The sequence below is a fragment of the Melopsittacus undulatus genome, chromosome 3, assembly GCF_012275295.1.
Source record: "Melopsittacus undulatus isolate bMelUnd1 chromosome 3, bMelUnd1.mat.Z, whole genome shotgun sequence".
NCBI lineage: Eukaryota > Metazoa > Chordata > Aves > Psittaciformes > Psittaculidae > Melopsittacus > Melopsittacus undulatus.
Window position 1 is genome coordinate 117,922,367 of NC_047529.1, and position 16,047 is coordinate 117,938,413.

The 16,047-nt window shown below is 44.2% G+C and overlaps 1 protein-coding gene across 2 annotated transcripts; it reads right to left on the minus strand.

Annotated features, from left to right (window-relative positions):
• Window positions 1–820: 820 nt before the first annotated feature.
• Window positions 821–15,208, minus strand: KCNG3 (potassium voltage-gated channel modifier subfamily G member 3). 2 transcript variants are annotated; one of them, XM_034061047.1, is made up of 2 exons: window positions 14,560–15,208; window positions 821–6,429 (listed from the first exon to the last, which is right to left on the minus strand). In XM_034061047.1, exons 1-2 carry the CDS (start codon window positions 15,177–15,179, stop codon window positions 5,784–5,786), a joined length of 1,266 nt encoding a protein of 421 aa, XP_033916938.1. In that variant the 5' UTR covers window positions 15,180–15,208; the 3' UTR covers window positions 821–5,783. The 2 variants fall into 2 exon arrangements, with proteins under 2 accessions (XP_033916938.1, XP_030899324.2); XM_031043464.2 differs by having other exon boundaries at window positions 14,527–15,208.
• Window positions 15,209–16,047: the final 839 nt, after the last annotated feature.

The window sequence follows — 16,047 nt, forward strand, 5'->3', positions numbered from 1 at the left end:
AGTGCAAGTGCTGAGCACAGCTCTAAAGTGGTAATGTTCAAAGGTTAAAAACCCCTTCTGCTGCCAACCTATTTCAGAAGTCCTTTTAGAAAACCCTACACTGATGCAGCTCTGTGGACACTGCTTCATTTCTGCACAGACTGAATTGAAGTAAACCCTTCAAAACTCATACATAAAACATGAGCAGTAAAACCGCTCCCAGTTTCGAAACGCAAAGCCTGATCATTTCCTAATAATGCAGTGGGCTGGTGCCAGGATAGTTTGTAATTCAGTGAGCTCTTAAAATAGTCAAACTTTATTTCTTTCAAGAACGTTAGTTTCCTTATTTTTGGAAGTCCTTTTGGAATGGCTGCATTTAAAGAATCGCCCCAATGCCTCAGATCTGCACCCAGTAATGCTGGCACTGCACTGGTGAGCCTTCTGTTGCTTTGGAATTCCATAGTGAAGCCCATGTCAATGTGTTCTGTCTTTAATAGAAATGCATTTCAGTGAGCTCGAAGCCAAATTCAATCAATTTTTCCAGCTTTTTCTTGTAAATGATCCCTGAAGAATAATGGACATGTTACATGGCTGCTTTTTCTTTGTGTTTTGGCTGTTCTGTTGTCCATCGTTATAATAGATGCTCAGTTGCTGAATAATAACCCTCTGAAGGTTTAAGTTTATTTTTTGGCTCAAACTAACTTCTGGATCAAATACTCACATTTTCTGTGGAGCAAAACTCGTAAGTTCTGAATGGCAGACTTCTCAGGAGCCAGAAATGGCTCAAGACAGAGTTTCTGCTGCAGTATGATACCAACAGGAACAGGCACAGAAGTCATTTGTTACAAAGAACACATTTATGTTTTGACCACTACTAATCCATGAAATACAGCAACAAGACCAGCAAATTTTATTATGGGATTTTACGCATCTAATTCTGTTTGCACATCAAAAGAAAACCCACACTTATTATCTTTGCAAATCCTAGTATTCATTTTTCTTTACAAAGAAGCAAACAATATATAAAATTAATATTCTATAAAATTATAAACCTTTGCATTTGTAAAGAATAAAGGAGTCTAAAATGTAGAGCTGCAAACATTCAGACTTTGTTAATTTGACCAAAGATTTAAATTCTTTTGTGGCTCTGACAATTCCTTGTCAAGCAGATTGTCAGTCTTGGTTGCTCACTGTGAGCCTTCTTGATGCTTAACCTCTCCTGTCATCTGCAAAAGATACCCCCTACGCTGTGCTGCATTTCACAGGCAATACATCATAATAGCTTTTGATTATACACCAGTGTTTTGTTGTTCCTTCCATATGGGCTGGGGCAGCTCTTCAGCTAGCGTAAACTGTGGGAGCTTAGCAAAGCTGGGAGACCTTTCCTGCTAAGCCTCCTTATTTAAATGGGGATCTGGTTTATGTAGCAGGTTTAACTAGCATCATGTACCCTGACCTCCATGTTTGCTTTTACAAAACATACCAGAAAATGAGAGTCTGTTTCCTTTTATTTAGGATCAGAATTATTTTTTGGGGATAAGGTGATCTAATCCTGTTTGCTATGCACGGCTTCTTTCATTCTCCAGCAAACACCTCCTTCCTTAGAAGCTCATTTGAAAGGCTAATTCTAACATGTTCAAGGTGCTTCAAGTGATCAAACTTTAATCAGTGGGTTTACCCTCAAGCTCTTAGGTGGCTTCTGGCAGGCGTTCAGAGCTGGGAACGTTGCTGTACTTGTTACCCAGAGGGGAAGAGACAAGTGCTTGGGACCCATGAGGGCTTCAGGCTTATTTTGAAAACATGAGGGTTGAATGCTACAAAAGCCAAAGAACGATTCCTTCATGGGGACAAACTGCATACAGGATGTGAGAAGCCAGTCCCTCTCCCTTTGAATACGGGCTTTTATCTTTGTCAAACTTGCTGCCATGTACAACAGGGTAAGCCACTGTGCAGTAAGAATAAGTATCACACCTAAATGGTTGATCCCAATGCTGATAAAACGGTTTAAAATGACCCAAATTGATCTTTTTTTCCTTTTGATGAGTATTAATCAAGACAATATTGTTTCCAAGTCTTACATCAAGGGAGATTATATTCTTCCATTCTTTGTGATTTGTGGGATGCTGCTTCATGCAGCACTGTAGAGGGAAAATGCACCCAGACAGCTTTTCCATTCCAGTGATTTCATTAGCGATCCAATGCTTTTAAATGGCACACGGTACCTTGAGGGATTGCAGCCAAATACATAGCTCTGAACAGGTCAGTCCCAAGGACTGACCCTAGGATATAATGTATGATTAACCTCTGTGGTCATCAAAACATACAATGGCAGTTCAAAAAACTGTTAGAATGGGGTTTACTTTTAGCTGAACAGGAAGTCTGGGTCACAGAAGCTCTCTTCATGTATCCCCAGTTTTATTACCTTTGTATTGCATCTATCTTGATCCAACTCTGAATGTTTCAGATATTAAAAGAGGTACTGGCCATGAAGTATTTTACTGTATAGGGTTCAAATGGCAATTATTAGGAATGAGCCAGCTTGTCTTTGGGTGGCTTTGAAATGCTGTATTTTGAATTGGAGCATTACACCCTGTGTCTGCATAAAACACGGGCTCAAGTTCTAGTAGAACAGTTCCATCTGCTTAAAAGCATGCTTTATTTTGACTACATGTCCTTCATTTCTTCTTGGTTTCACTAAAAAACTACTGATCTATTGGAAATAAGAGGATCTATATTACTAGAAGTCAGGAACCCTATTTACCCTATCAAGTTCTGGTTTAAGGCTACCATTGAGATAACATTCCTTCAACTTGGTTTCTAAGGAAACTAAAGTCTACACACTGATAACCATACAACAATAACAAACAAATAAAGAAAACCCCCACCCCAGTACCTCTTCTTAATGGGCTTCTATAGAGCAAAATCCTTTAATTCAAAATAAAGAATACATTAGCTCATTCTGCTCACATTTTGCCATATAAAAAGTGAACATAAGCAGTTAAAGAAGTAAGACTTAATGTCCACAGGCTTCTTCCTTTGCACAATTATTTTCATTAGATAATCTTTTTACGCTAGGAAAAGATTGTTTAGCTGGAAAACACTTTATAAAGGATCAGACATTTTGTTTGTATCCCACATATAGCCTGGATCTTTGAAAACATCCTGTCCTTAATTGCTTACACAAAATGATTCACGGTACAACTTGGTATTCTCAAGTTATTATGTGCAGTAAGTTCTATTTTTTCCTTTGTACAGGCATCAAAAGATTAGATTTATAGGCAGTGCTGAAATGCGTTTTATTTTGTCTTGAAATCAAGACTGCAACACACTTTATATTCACATTCTGTATGGATTTCAAGCTATTGTCATCGTGACGATGGTTTGGGCGTTCTGTGGGAGGAGGGTTGTATCTCAGAGTACTGGTTTGGTTAAATACAATATACGGACAAAAGACAAAGTGAGTTTTTATGAAACCCAGTATTTTCCAAAGCATTATGAATCTGTAGGGTTGAGTTCTTATGTGGTTGGGTTTTTAATGGGGGAAAAAACAAGAAAAAGAAATTGGAGCAGAAACCCCAAACAAAAATAGCACTTTTCTTCTTGAAAATGGTTTTGATACTGTCAAACTTCTCATTAGAAGATGAAAATGTCATTTTCTTCACCAGCTGTGCTCAGATTAAAGTCTGAAATCTCAATTTTGTCAAGGACGACATTTTTTGTAAGGAGAAAAAAAACCCCAGCATTTCCACTGACTATAATATATAATATATGCAGGATATATATAAGTACACATGCAGGAATACAGAGCAAGCATCTCCACTGGTGTAAAACATCTCCCTGTCTCGGAAGTCACACCTTCCCTAACTAACATCAGCTGTGAATCTCACCTAAGAAAGATGTTTTTGCTGATCTCATATTCACCTCTCTGTGGAATGCTGGAGCCGGTTTCTGAATGATGTGACTCTGATACAAAAAGCATAAATATAGTAGTAGACAGAACTACAGAGCTAACCTGAACACCAGAACGTGACAAGAAACCCAGGGACGGCTGTAATGTTACTTAATAATATAGTCTTGAAATGCTGCTGAAGGAAAAGTCTGTAAGAAGGCGACTAAAATCCTTTTCAGGTCTTCAGACAAACTGTGTTTGCAGTGTCATTCTTTAAGACTACTTTAGACCACCTAAAATGAGAATGGATTTTGCAGGCCTCGAGGTAGAGCCTGCAATGTACTGGCTATTGACCAATGGGGTACTTCTCTCTGAATGAGCAATCCAGATGTGTGTTTTCTAGGTGGTACTCATTTTGCTTCTAAGCTTTTGACAAATACGTATGCAAAAGATGGTTCTACATCACAGTAATAGTAAATGCAGTATTTTCAGGCAAGCACACCAAATTCAACTATGCCGATGACTCTCAACTTCTATGTTAATAAGAAAGCTCCCTTTTGATGTTTATCAGTAACCAAATGTGTAAAGCTGTACCTTAATGTGTTTTAGTATCTACCTGCACATTTTTATGTAGCAGCCTTTCAGATTTGTACTGACTGATGCTATTAGGTCAGTACTACACAAGAAATGTAGTGAACAGTATTTCAGAACCTAATTTGATTCATTTCCTAGTTACATTGGAGAATATACCATTTTGCCAAGTGCAACTCACACTTCTGTAGTTCACTTTCTTTGGTATGCTCCGGGCTCTTTACAGTTAAACTACCATTAAAGTGTATCCTTCAGTAAGGAGTGCAGGATTTAAAGATGATGAACAGTCTCATCTGAAAGGGCACAGCTACTCTTGTTTACCAGTGCTTTCTCCAGACTGTTGCAAGTGATGGAACCTTCACTAAGATGTATATGTTTAATTAAATGGGGGGAATCTATGTTTATGAGTATGTGACTTCAGATGGATGGAGCTGAACTGAATGTACCCAAGATATGGATAGCTCCCCCACTAAGCTACCAGAAAATGTATTTTATCAATGCTAGATTTTTTTATGCTGATCTTTGTAAAGTACAACACTTGCTTCCACTAACCATTTGCTTCTGGAGAAGGAATGAATTGTGGCTAACTGAGCAACCTGGTCTAGTGGGATTGGAACTAGATGATCTTTAAGGTCACTTCCAACCCAAACCTTCCTGTGATTCAGAGGTGCACATTTTGCACTTTGAATTATCAGATTCAAGCAAATGCCACTGACTTCACTGGTTTTACAGAAGATTTGGGTGCTTCACCAAAGATCAGAATCAGGCCTCAAGATTCGCTGCCCTCCAGTCACGTATTATTCATCTTTCCTGAGTTACAGAACTAGCTCTAATCTGTGATGAAGCTCAAAAGTAGCAGTGATTCTCCTTCAGTATCTAGTTTGGTTATCTGAGTCGAAAGTGGAGATACATCAGGCAAGAAGTTATCAATGCCTCTATAGAGCATTTAGGTATTGAAATCTTTGTTAAACTTCTGCTACACATTGCTTAGAATGGATGTAATTATGGGAATGACAGAGCTCAGTGTTAAGCCCATTTTTTGCCGTGGAAAGGCGAACTGAAAACCAAGCTGGTCTGGCTGAGGACTTCTGAATCCTCTCGTGTTAATTTTGTTCGCTCAAATTTGAAGCCTCGCTCCCTGTCCCTGCGAGATGCCCAAGGCAGATGGCCATCCTTCCTGTCTGAATGGTGACGGGCTTTCTCCAGGCTGGCGAGAGTGTTGTTCCATGGGACCATCCAGTCAAGGAGGACACGCGAAAGGACCTTCCACCATTCTCTTCTAAGACAAAGCTTAGCAAGTAACTACAACAGAATGCAAGTAGGGTCAGTTTAAGAATTCAGCAGAGAGACTTCTACTGTACCTAGCAGATCGGAACTTGAGCTCATGGTAACACTGCACAAAGCTGTGATAGATGAAAGTGATTGGCAAGGCTAATAACACGATGCCACTGACCACACAAATTCCTCCAAGAATCCTTCCTGGGACGGTGATGGGACACATGTCACCATAACCCACTGTGGTCATCGAGATGATCACCCACCAACAAGCAGCAGGGATGCTGGCATAATCCTTATTCTTTGTTCCCAAGTCCAGCCCGTTTTCAAGAAGCTGGGAGAGTGCACTGAAAATTGCCATAGCAACACAGATAAAGACAAGGAGCATCACCATCTCTCTGTAACAACGCTTTAGAGTCAGACCAAGCGTTTGAAGGCCAATGAAATGACGAGCCAGTTTAATCACCCAAAAAATCCTCATCATTCTTAAGACCCTCAAGGTGACTCCAGCCCTCTGGAGCTGCGAGTTCTCCCCTGTGAAAACTGTCATTAGGACAGAGATGTAGTAAGGAGTAATCGCCAGTAAATCGATGATGTTGAGAGGTCTTCTGACAAACTCACACTTGTTTTTCGAGACGATGAACCTCACGATGCACTCTGCAGTGAACCAGCCTATGCAGATAGCTTCGATTATCCTGTCAAAGGAAACAAAGTGCAGTAATTATGTCCTGTGCAGAAACAGTAGTGGCTGTTTGGTTTGGGCACAGACATCACCAGATCGACACCGAGACCTGCACAAATGAGGAACAGAAAGCCATGCTCTTCTCATCCAACACGTTTCAGCAATTAACTTGAGGGTCTAGTAAGGAGTTTAAATTGATCATTGCTGAGAACTCACTGATCGTTTGCTTTGCATCATAGGTTGCTACTGGTCCTCATAGTGGGCAAATACACCTACAAACACTGGAAGCCTACAGGAAATGGGACTTGGGGGATTTTGTTCCTTCTTTGTTTTAAATCTGTGAGGCCTGACCCAGTTTAGAATGGCACGGTCTGTGGCTCAGTGAGGTGGCTGGTTATGAACAGCAATGTATAGAACAGTCTGCTAAACTAAAATGGCAATGAAGATAGAGTAGACAGAAATCAACCTTTGCATTGGCTAAGTCGTGCAAACTGGTTCTTCAGGAACCAACCTAAACCAGTCTGTTTGATCTGTGTCCCAAACAGGGGCTTACCTAGAACTGTATTCAGAACTCTATAGGTATTGCCAGTAAATACAGATGGTATTTTATTTTTCACCATTGGGTTCACAAAGCAATAAGCTCACGTCCTCCCATTTATCACTATGCTCTGCATTACTGCATTTGTTTGAACTCCACCTAAACTGCATTGCAGCAGAAAGGTCAAAGTAACCAGAGCAAGATCATCTTCTTGCCAAATACAGATAATGGCCTGAAGAAGAGAAATCCTGGAAGCTGATTTCAGTATGTTCTTCCATGTTTTCAGGCCCCAGCACAGGGAATAAGACATAAGGATACCTCAACTTGACACCAGTGGAAGGTGGGAACAGGAAACCATGTTCCTCTGAGATTATCTTATACCTGTTGGGGCCGTAGTCTCAAACCTCCCACCTGAAAAAAACCCTAGTCTTAAAAATTCAGACTGACCCCACTTGTTTAATACAGGAGGGGATGAAGCGGCTCTTTCCTCTTTCCTTAGCTTATCTTTTGTCCCCAACAGCTGGAGTGAAGCAGAAGCCAGTCACTGTTGACTTCTCATCCCAATAGGTCTGCAACCAACCTGATATGAAACGGGGGAGTTGGAAATGCTGCATACAGTCACAGCCTTTTTTTGCTGCTGCAGGCATCCTAACAAGGTAATGCCTGGAGCAACTTAATGATTTGCAAGTAATAATCCAAGTGTCATTTCATACCTAAAAGCTTGCTGCCCCAGCACATCTGTATCATCTTTTAGCAGGGCTGAAATCTATCATTATTACTAATACAGTGGCCTGCTAGAAAAACAAGCTTCTGTAATTATGCAGATAGATTCTATAAACTAACTTGCATCAGAGCTTCATACACTGAAGTTTTCTTTATTTATTATTAATTTCTGTTTATTTATTGAGTTTTATGCTAAAAAAATGGAGGAAACAGTAACGGTCAGTTGATGTGAAGTCCTAAGGGATGCTGTCATTCCAGCCACAGCAGATTTAAATGAACATCAATTAATTACTTAACAAAATAGTTATTCTCTGAAACCAGACCTTGTTTTCCTCGTTTCATGAATAACAATGACAGTTCTGGAGCAAGTGGCCTTTCTTCATAAAGGCCTTATAAAACACTTGTTCCTGTTAGCACCTTTCAATGGAAAGACCTGTGGATTTGAAATCCAGCTTGCTCTGAAGAATGATGTATTCTCTTAAAGGTTAATCTTTGGGAAATACTCCTGTTTCTTTTAGCAATGAAGGTGAGTGAGCATTACCTCGGATGCACGTTTCATTTACTGTAAAAAATGCTCACATCTGAATGTCTTCTAAACAGGAGTCATGTACAGAATATATAGAGTGAGTACTGTATGAATGTGGATTATCTTTCCTTTTGGATGAAAGAACTCAGGGTAGGTTCTCTTTTACAGCCTTGTTCCACATGATGAGGAAACACCTGAGCCTTCCCTTAGTAAAATCAGTCAGACAGGAAGATCATGGTAATGGGCGCAGTTAGAAAGCCTTAATGTACTCATACATTGGCTAGTTGAGCTCTCGTATCCTGATTAAAAGTAAAAATGGATCTGGATGGAATACTGCAGTCAGAAACAGTCAACAGTTCCACCAGAGTATTTCACTACACATTATGAGATTTCTGCCTGTATCTTGTGACATGGAGCATTTACATGAAAAAGCGATCTGTAACTATTTAAAGCTTTTTCACTTGGTATTGCCTCCTGATGCCTTGATCACGTTGGAAACGTGATTCCTTCATTCTGGCACAAACGAGGCAGGTTATCTCTGAGTCAAGCTTTAAGGAAGTTCGGCCCTGACCGTTGCAGTAGCAAACAAAGTGTGATTGTATGTAGGGTTCAGCTCCCCAGCTTCACATCAGTTTGGTTTCAGACCTGTTGCGATGAGAAGGCAACGGTGACTGCTTCTGCTTTGCTCAAACTGCTGCTGAAAAAGATAAGGAAAGAGGTAGAAGTCTTCTTTATTAACAACACTGATTCAGGGGTCTGCTATTAGCTGGGAAATAGCTGTGCAAGTGAAAATGTGATCAATCCATTGTTTTACTTGGTGCTTCCTAGCACAAGAAATACTGTAAATCAGTTGTATTTCAGAATGAAGGGCTGAAGAAGCCCTCTCTTGTAGAACGGGTTGGAAGAGAGCTAAGGAACATCACTGATGCAGGAATGACAAAGCGAGATCAAGGCAGTGGGAGATGCATTACTGCCACTCCGTTACATATTGCACTTCCAGTTCTCCATTTCCCATTTATCCTTCTTTCTCAGCACTTGTACGCATCCTAGCTAGGGAGAAGGCAGAAGCAAGGTGTCCCTTAACTCTTTACTTTCGCCTCCTTACTTCTTAGCCACCAGTGGAACATCTTTTCCATTATCCCTCTCTCTGTCACTCCTTTCTGCCCGTGTAGATGGATTTCAGCAGTCCTGGTGAATGAGGTTGAATAAGTGCTTTGGTGAGAGCTGGCCTGTTGGGAAATCTATAGAGGGTTATAAGCCACATTCTCACTTTCAGCTCAAGCTTCCCTCTCCTCTCCTTGTAGTGACTTCTCTTTGTAGCTAACCTTTTGAATGGATAAATAACATCTAAGAAGGAAAGCAAATATAACAGTTAGTCCTCAAGGGAACTTAACTGAGTATAAAGTTAAAGCCAAACAAACTGCGTGAGCTCAGAAGGCCAAAGTTACTGTATCTTCTGTAAACAAGTCTTAAAGTATGTGCTTCATAGTCACAGGACAAACTGCTTTTTATTGCCTGTTCCTGGAATAACACTGCACTCCAATCTGTAGCTGTGTAATTAAATCATGAGCTTTCTATGGTAAAATGTAGTAGCTGTTTTATAAATGTCCATCACAGTCATTGGTTGGTCCCCCCCAATCAGTTCAGTTTTCCAATAGGTGCTATTCAAAAAGAGAGGGAGAATCACAAATAACCTCAGGAAGGGTTTCCTTTAAGATTCCTCCCCAGATTTATAAATAAATAATGAGGAAAATCCCAAATCCTCATTTTTATTCAGTTGTAGGTTATTTCTGCTCAAACTCACTGTTCATTGCCCCAGACCTCAGCACATAAAGGAGGGTTTTTCCTCCTACAATTTTCAGCCTCTTGGTCCTTAACAGCCTTTCAAAACTGCTCTAATGAGTCCTTTGTCCATAAACAGAAAAGGAGGCCTTTGCAAGCTTCGCTTCTACTGCGCTCCCATCACTGCTCCATTTTCTGTGCCAGCTGATAACTCCCTTTCAGAATAAGCTGGTGGCTGTTGATGTACAATGAATTAAACCACTTCAGAAAAGATGATTTCCTGAAAACATTATTGACATATTCAGCAAATATTTATCACTTAAAAAGAAAATAAATCATATTGTGAATGTTAGAACATTTCCTCTCAGCATCATTCTTTGCCCCAGCGTGCCAATTTGAATATGCTCAATATTCCCCTCCGAGGCAGTTGAAACTTAGCCAAAATATTTCTTAGTAGCACTATTATCTATAAAGCTTGTAAATAAAACATAGACATCAACGGGACACATGAGGAAAACAGATATGATTAAAGACAGTCTATGACAGGATTAAAGATTAAAGTCTGTCGGCACTGATTTGTTAAACTGTTGCTAAAGCCTATTTCCATGTCGAGTACATTAAAGCTGAAAATCATCCAAGAGTGGTCAAATTCCTGCTCAGGAAGAGGACTGGTCATTCCAGCAAATGTTTGGGGGATGGTTTTAATCCTTTGGAAATGAGCAGGGCTTCTGCTCATTACAAACAGCACAGGAAGGCCACGGAGCAGCCGGTTTCCCTGCATGAGAAACCTCACTTGCTTTTTTTCCCTTCTATCCCTGCTCTGTTAGCAATAACATGTCTTGATGTATCACACTCCAGTGCCTGATGTGGGAGGCTGTAACAACCCAGCACTCCCCAGGGAAGGGGCAAATGCCTTTCACAGCTCTCTTGGGATACCTGAACATGAACATCTCGAGCCCTGGTGTCCTCAGTGCCTATTCCATGTACTTTGAACACAAGTGGCACCTAGCAGTAGTGGGTCTGTTAAGGGTCTCCTGTGGTGGACAGGCACCGGTATGCTTCTGTTAGAAGAATCCATGTCTGGTTTTAACCTAGGTCTGTAGTTCCCTCCTTTACCTTCACCCTCCTGGTTTAACCTAGCAATAATGCGGTGGTCAGGTTAGATGCTACCCGGGGAAGAAGTTATTTTTGGAGGTTTTGAACAGTGTTGGATGTGAGCATTCAGGTGTTCTGAAACACCATGAAGGAACAATGATTTTTGTGTGTCTTAACATTCAAATGCAACTTTTTAAGCTGATGTTTTACGCAGATGGAAAAAACAAAACCTAAGCTACTGGCACCAGGTGAGTGATGCTGTATGGAGAAGTTACTGGATTGATTTGCCTTTGCTTAAGAACACAGCAGTCTCATAGGCTTGACAACCAAGTGATTCTCTCAATAGAAAATTAAGCATGATTAGTAAGTGGAATGCCTGGAGCACCAGTGCTTCCCCTGTACTAACAAGGTGCTTGTATTTAGCATTAGAAAAGTAGTTTTGAGGCAGGTAGATAGAGCTGTGCTGGCAGTAAAGCAGCTTCAAATGACTTTGCGTTACTGGCTTGAGAAGCTCTTCCCAAAGGATCATGATCCTAAATCGGTGTACGGACAGGCTCCTGTGTGGAGACCCGCAGTGTGCATCTCCTGGCACTGTTCAGAGGAGAGCAAAGATGACTTGAAATTGCCAGAAGCAACAGAAGGGAGACAGGCATCCCTGCTGTCTGCTCCTAAACTGTGCAAATCTGATGCAAATCTCTAGCTCTAAGTGAAACATGCCAAGGCAGGGAAGAGAGCAAGAATCTGAAAGGATAGGAAATAGCCGTGTTCACCCTTTGAGAGCATGGGCACCATGAGAAGTCAGAGCAATGTAATGATTTCTGTTTGGTGGACTCAGTTCTCTTGTGGAAGGAATCAATGGACTGATATTAGCTGGGAGCCACAAGAGCCCCTATGCAAACCTCACTGAAGAGGCTGATTCTGTAAATCCCAGAGTCAGTGAGCCCAGGGCTTTAGGGATGATAGGTGTAGTATCATAGGGGTCATAGCATAGGGGTGTAGTATCGGGGCTTACTGATAGTAAGCACAAGAGATGCTTTTAGAAGAAGGTGAAGTCTTTACCCGAGTCACTGCAGTGCCACACGAGTCAGAGCTCACCCGCATGCAGCATTCATGTCACAGTTCCTCCTGACAAAAAACATCCTTATCACGTTAGGCAATTTCTTCATTTCTGTGAGGAGCCTCCTGTGGTTCCTATGGGTTAAATGGTTCATGAACAGGGGGCAGAATTTGGCTTCAAACTTTTAAATGTATCAGAAACCAGTTTAAGCACCTCCAGACACTGTTGCCAGAGTAGGAAGTCCCAGGCCTTCCTGTGTGCTTCCAAACCAGCCACTTGGCTACTGAGGCTTCCAAAAGCCAACTCGTTCTAAATGAACTACAGACAGAAGAAAAGAAGATATCCACAAGTAAAGGTGAAATACAGTCAGATGACAACTGAGGATGTCAGGTCAAATCCTATGGCGTGTGTAAGCAGTTGAACTGCACCGGATCACTCACATAAAAGCAACTGTAGCTCACACCTTTTTTTTCCAGATTTAAGAGGGTTTTTAGTTCTGGTGCAGCATATGCAACCAAGAAAAGAGTGGCTCCCATAATAGACCAAGGCACCTCGGCAGCTGTGGGCAGAGAGAACACATCTGTTATCTGTTTTCCATGTGCTCGCTATGGAACTGTGATGAGCTCCATGTGATCAGCTGTATCAGTGTGTGTATGTGACAGACTCCTGCAAGAAGATGTTAGGAACTGCTCAGCCACAACCGTTTGGGTAATCCCTCTCTTGTCTGTTGTGGGTACTGAAGAAACTCCCCCTGCCACTGACAGTGGTTCTTTGGGGTTTACAAGCAGCCTTCACTGCGCTAAGAAGTGCTCACCCAAGTATTTAGGACCCAGTCCTTCAACAGGCAATAACTGAGGAGAGTAGAAGGATGTGTGTGTATAATACACAGAGGTTCTCGAAGCCAAAGGCACTATGAAGGAAAGATTACAAGTCACCCGCCTATTCCTCTGCAAATTGAACTCTCCCAGGAAAAGAACTGCTGTTAACTCCCACCCCATGCAGATGTGAACAAAGGAATGCCTGATGCTAATGCTATGGTAGTGCTGCAGTGTATTTTCCCCTGCCTGTTGGGGGTATCTGCGCAATTTTCTGCCTTACAAAAAGATCACCCGGAGCATCCACCCTTCGCAATAACCTCGCAAAGCTCAAGGAAGGCTTTGGAGCTGGAAGAACCTGTAGGAGCAACTTCTGCCATACCTGAATCTAAGCAGGAATCAACAGCTTCAAATGGGCATCTTGCTTTTTGTTCATACAATTAGTACTTTGGCTCAGCTAGAATGAGAAATACAGGTGCACTTTTCCATTAAGCTAATGGAAAACTCTGAACATACTTTCCAAGGAATGAATTTGGCTGCTAGGCTATAATATATCATGTTCCAATTAACTCTATGGTAAAAGATGATGATTTCATAATGACAAGGCTGCAATTTCACTGTAGGGCCCCTTCAGCAGAGCAGAAAACTTTCTGTTGACTATCCTGTCTGTTCTAAAAGACGTGAGAAGTTAACAAACAAACAATCCCCTGTCCCTCTTCCTTTCTATGCCTTATTTATGGGGGAAATCCTACCGGATTGGCTGTGATTCTGTTCTCTAGAGAACAGAACACAGGGAGAGAAAACACAATGATACTGAAGTCAGCAGAGTTGCATTGATGTAACCCTAAACCGAGGTCACAAAGAAGATAGAAAAGGGTTTGTCCTTGCCGGAAAAGCTGAGGATTGAGCCTTATACCCCATGCCCTGGTTTCTGACGCTGTTCTGCAATGCTTAGTGTGCTTTTACCTATGTTTTATCTAAAGCAAATGTAAATACATGTTACATTCATATGCTGGGGTACTTGTATGATGCATTTGCAGGAGCTTAATGTGCAGCCTGATCATCTCCTGTGCTCCCCACATAGAGAATCTCGGCAGGAGGAACAGGATTAAGGCTGTCCCCACATACCCGAATTTACGCGGACAGAACCCTAGCAGGCACTGGATCTTCTCCAGCGGGATGACCACAGGCAGCGTACACACGGTACTGTGCTTTCCCCAAAGGAAAACAGGAGGGAGTTGCATTCTTTCAGGGCTTCCTTTCCCTTGTTTTTCCCCCCGCGATCGCAAGACCTCACGATTTCCAGACCGTTTTAACTCTTCTGTATGGGCAAGGAGTCCCGCGGCTCCTCAAACGGGGGAAATCAGAGCTCCAACACCCGCACGGTCGGAATCACCCTCACGGCGAAGGGAGCCGTGTTCCGCTGGCACCTGATGCGCCGAGAGACCCCCAAACACCCCCCGCGTCCCCCGTTCAGGGCAGCGGGTTACAGCTACGGACCGTGAGGACGAGGATGGACACACTGGACGGGACACACGGGGAGCGGACAGCGGGGAAATAAAGGATCCTCCTACCCTGAGGGCTCCCTCACTGACTCTGCTGTGTACCTGCTCTGCTCCTCCATGCTGCGGTTCTCCGGCGCCCGCCACTCGGGCAGGGTGCTGGCGCACAGCACCACCATGGACACGATGACGAAGAGGATGGAGACGGTGGCCAGGACCTGGGCGGCCACGGAGGACGTGGGCTCCTCGAAAGTCCTCCGCATCCTCTCCAGCCACTTCCTGCCCTCAGCGCCCGGCGGCCGCCGGCCCTTGCCCTCGGAGCCGCGGCTCTGCTCCCCCGGCGGCTCCTCCGCCGCGTAGTAGAAGGTCTCGGACATGCGGTCGTCGAGGCGGCGCTGGCAGCAGTAGTCGAGGTGGGAGCCCTCCAGCCCCCAGTAGATCATCTCGTTGTAAAAGGAGAGCTCGCACATGTGCGGCACGAAGCGCAGGTGGCCGTGCCGCACGTAGAGCATGATGAAGCCGAAGGCCTCCGAGTGCCGGTCGAAGAAGTACTCGTTCCGCTCGCGGTCGTAGTCGTCGCACACCTCCAGCACGTCCTGCTCCGAGAGGCAGCCGTGCAAGCGGCTCACCCTCCGCAGGGGGAAATCCTTCAGCACCTCCCGGGAGAACGAGTACCGGGTGCCCCCGACGTTCAACACCACCGCGGGGCCGCGGCCAAAGTTCATGGCTTGGGTGGGACGGAGGAGGGGAAGGGCAGGGCGGTGAGGGCAGCCCCGGCTCCGGCTCCGCTCGCACCGCTGCCGGCTCCGCTCGGCGACGGGGCGGGCGCGGCGGAGGATGGAGGAGGCGGAGGAGCCGCCCCGGCTGCACACGGGGGCGGCCGCAGGTGCGGCTGCGGCCTCAGCGCCGGGAGCCTCAGCCGGGCCCCGGCCGGGGAGCTCTGCAGCTCCGGTGCCGGCTCCGAGGCGAGCGGGAGGCGGTGCGGAGGGGGGGAAGGAGGGGACGGACACGCCTCCTCCGGCGCCAGCGCACATGGAGCGGAGCAAGGGGCTCCGCTACCCCTCGGGGATACCCCCCCGGGGGGCGCAAGGGTGAAGGTGTTCATTGCACATCCCCCGAAAGCAAAGCTGGGGGTGCAGCGTTGATGCCGCTATCGCTGACCCACAGTGACGGGGCCGTTCCTGCAGGAGCGGGGGAGCTCGACAGAGCCCGTCGCCCATCGCCTGCACGTCTGGGCGAGGAAACACTTTTCCCCCCTCACATAGCATATGGACATCAGGAAGAGTGCCTTATATCCATTTCCATACCACCAGAAGTTGGTACGACCCTGCTTGCTGTCCATAGCTTTGATGCCGGTTGGTTGCAGTATGTACAGGGGGTTTAAATCCTTTTTATTTGAGGTGTTTTCGAGGGTTGCTGCCATCGGCAGCATCACGGGGTGAAAGCAGCCAAGCTACAACAGCCCTGCTTTTCGGTGTTTCCAATTTGGAATGTGCCTCCGCCCGTCGAGAGGCAGCGCCGGTGAGTACATCCCTTCAAACCCAGCGCCAAAGAGCTGTCACTCAAGCGCTTGTAAAGGGACATCCCGGTTGA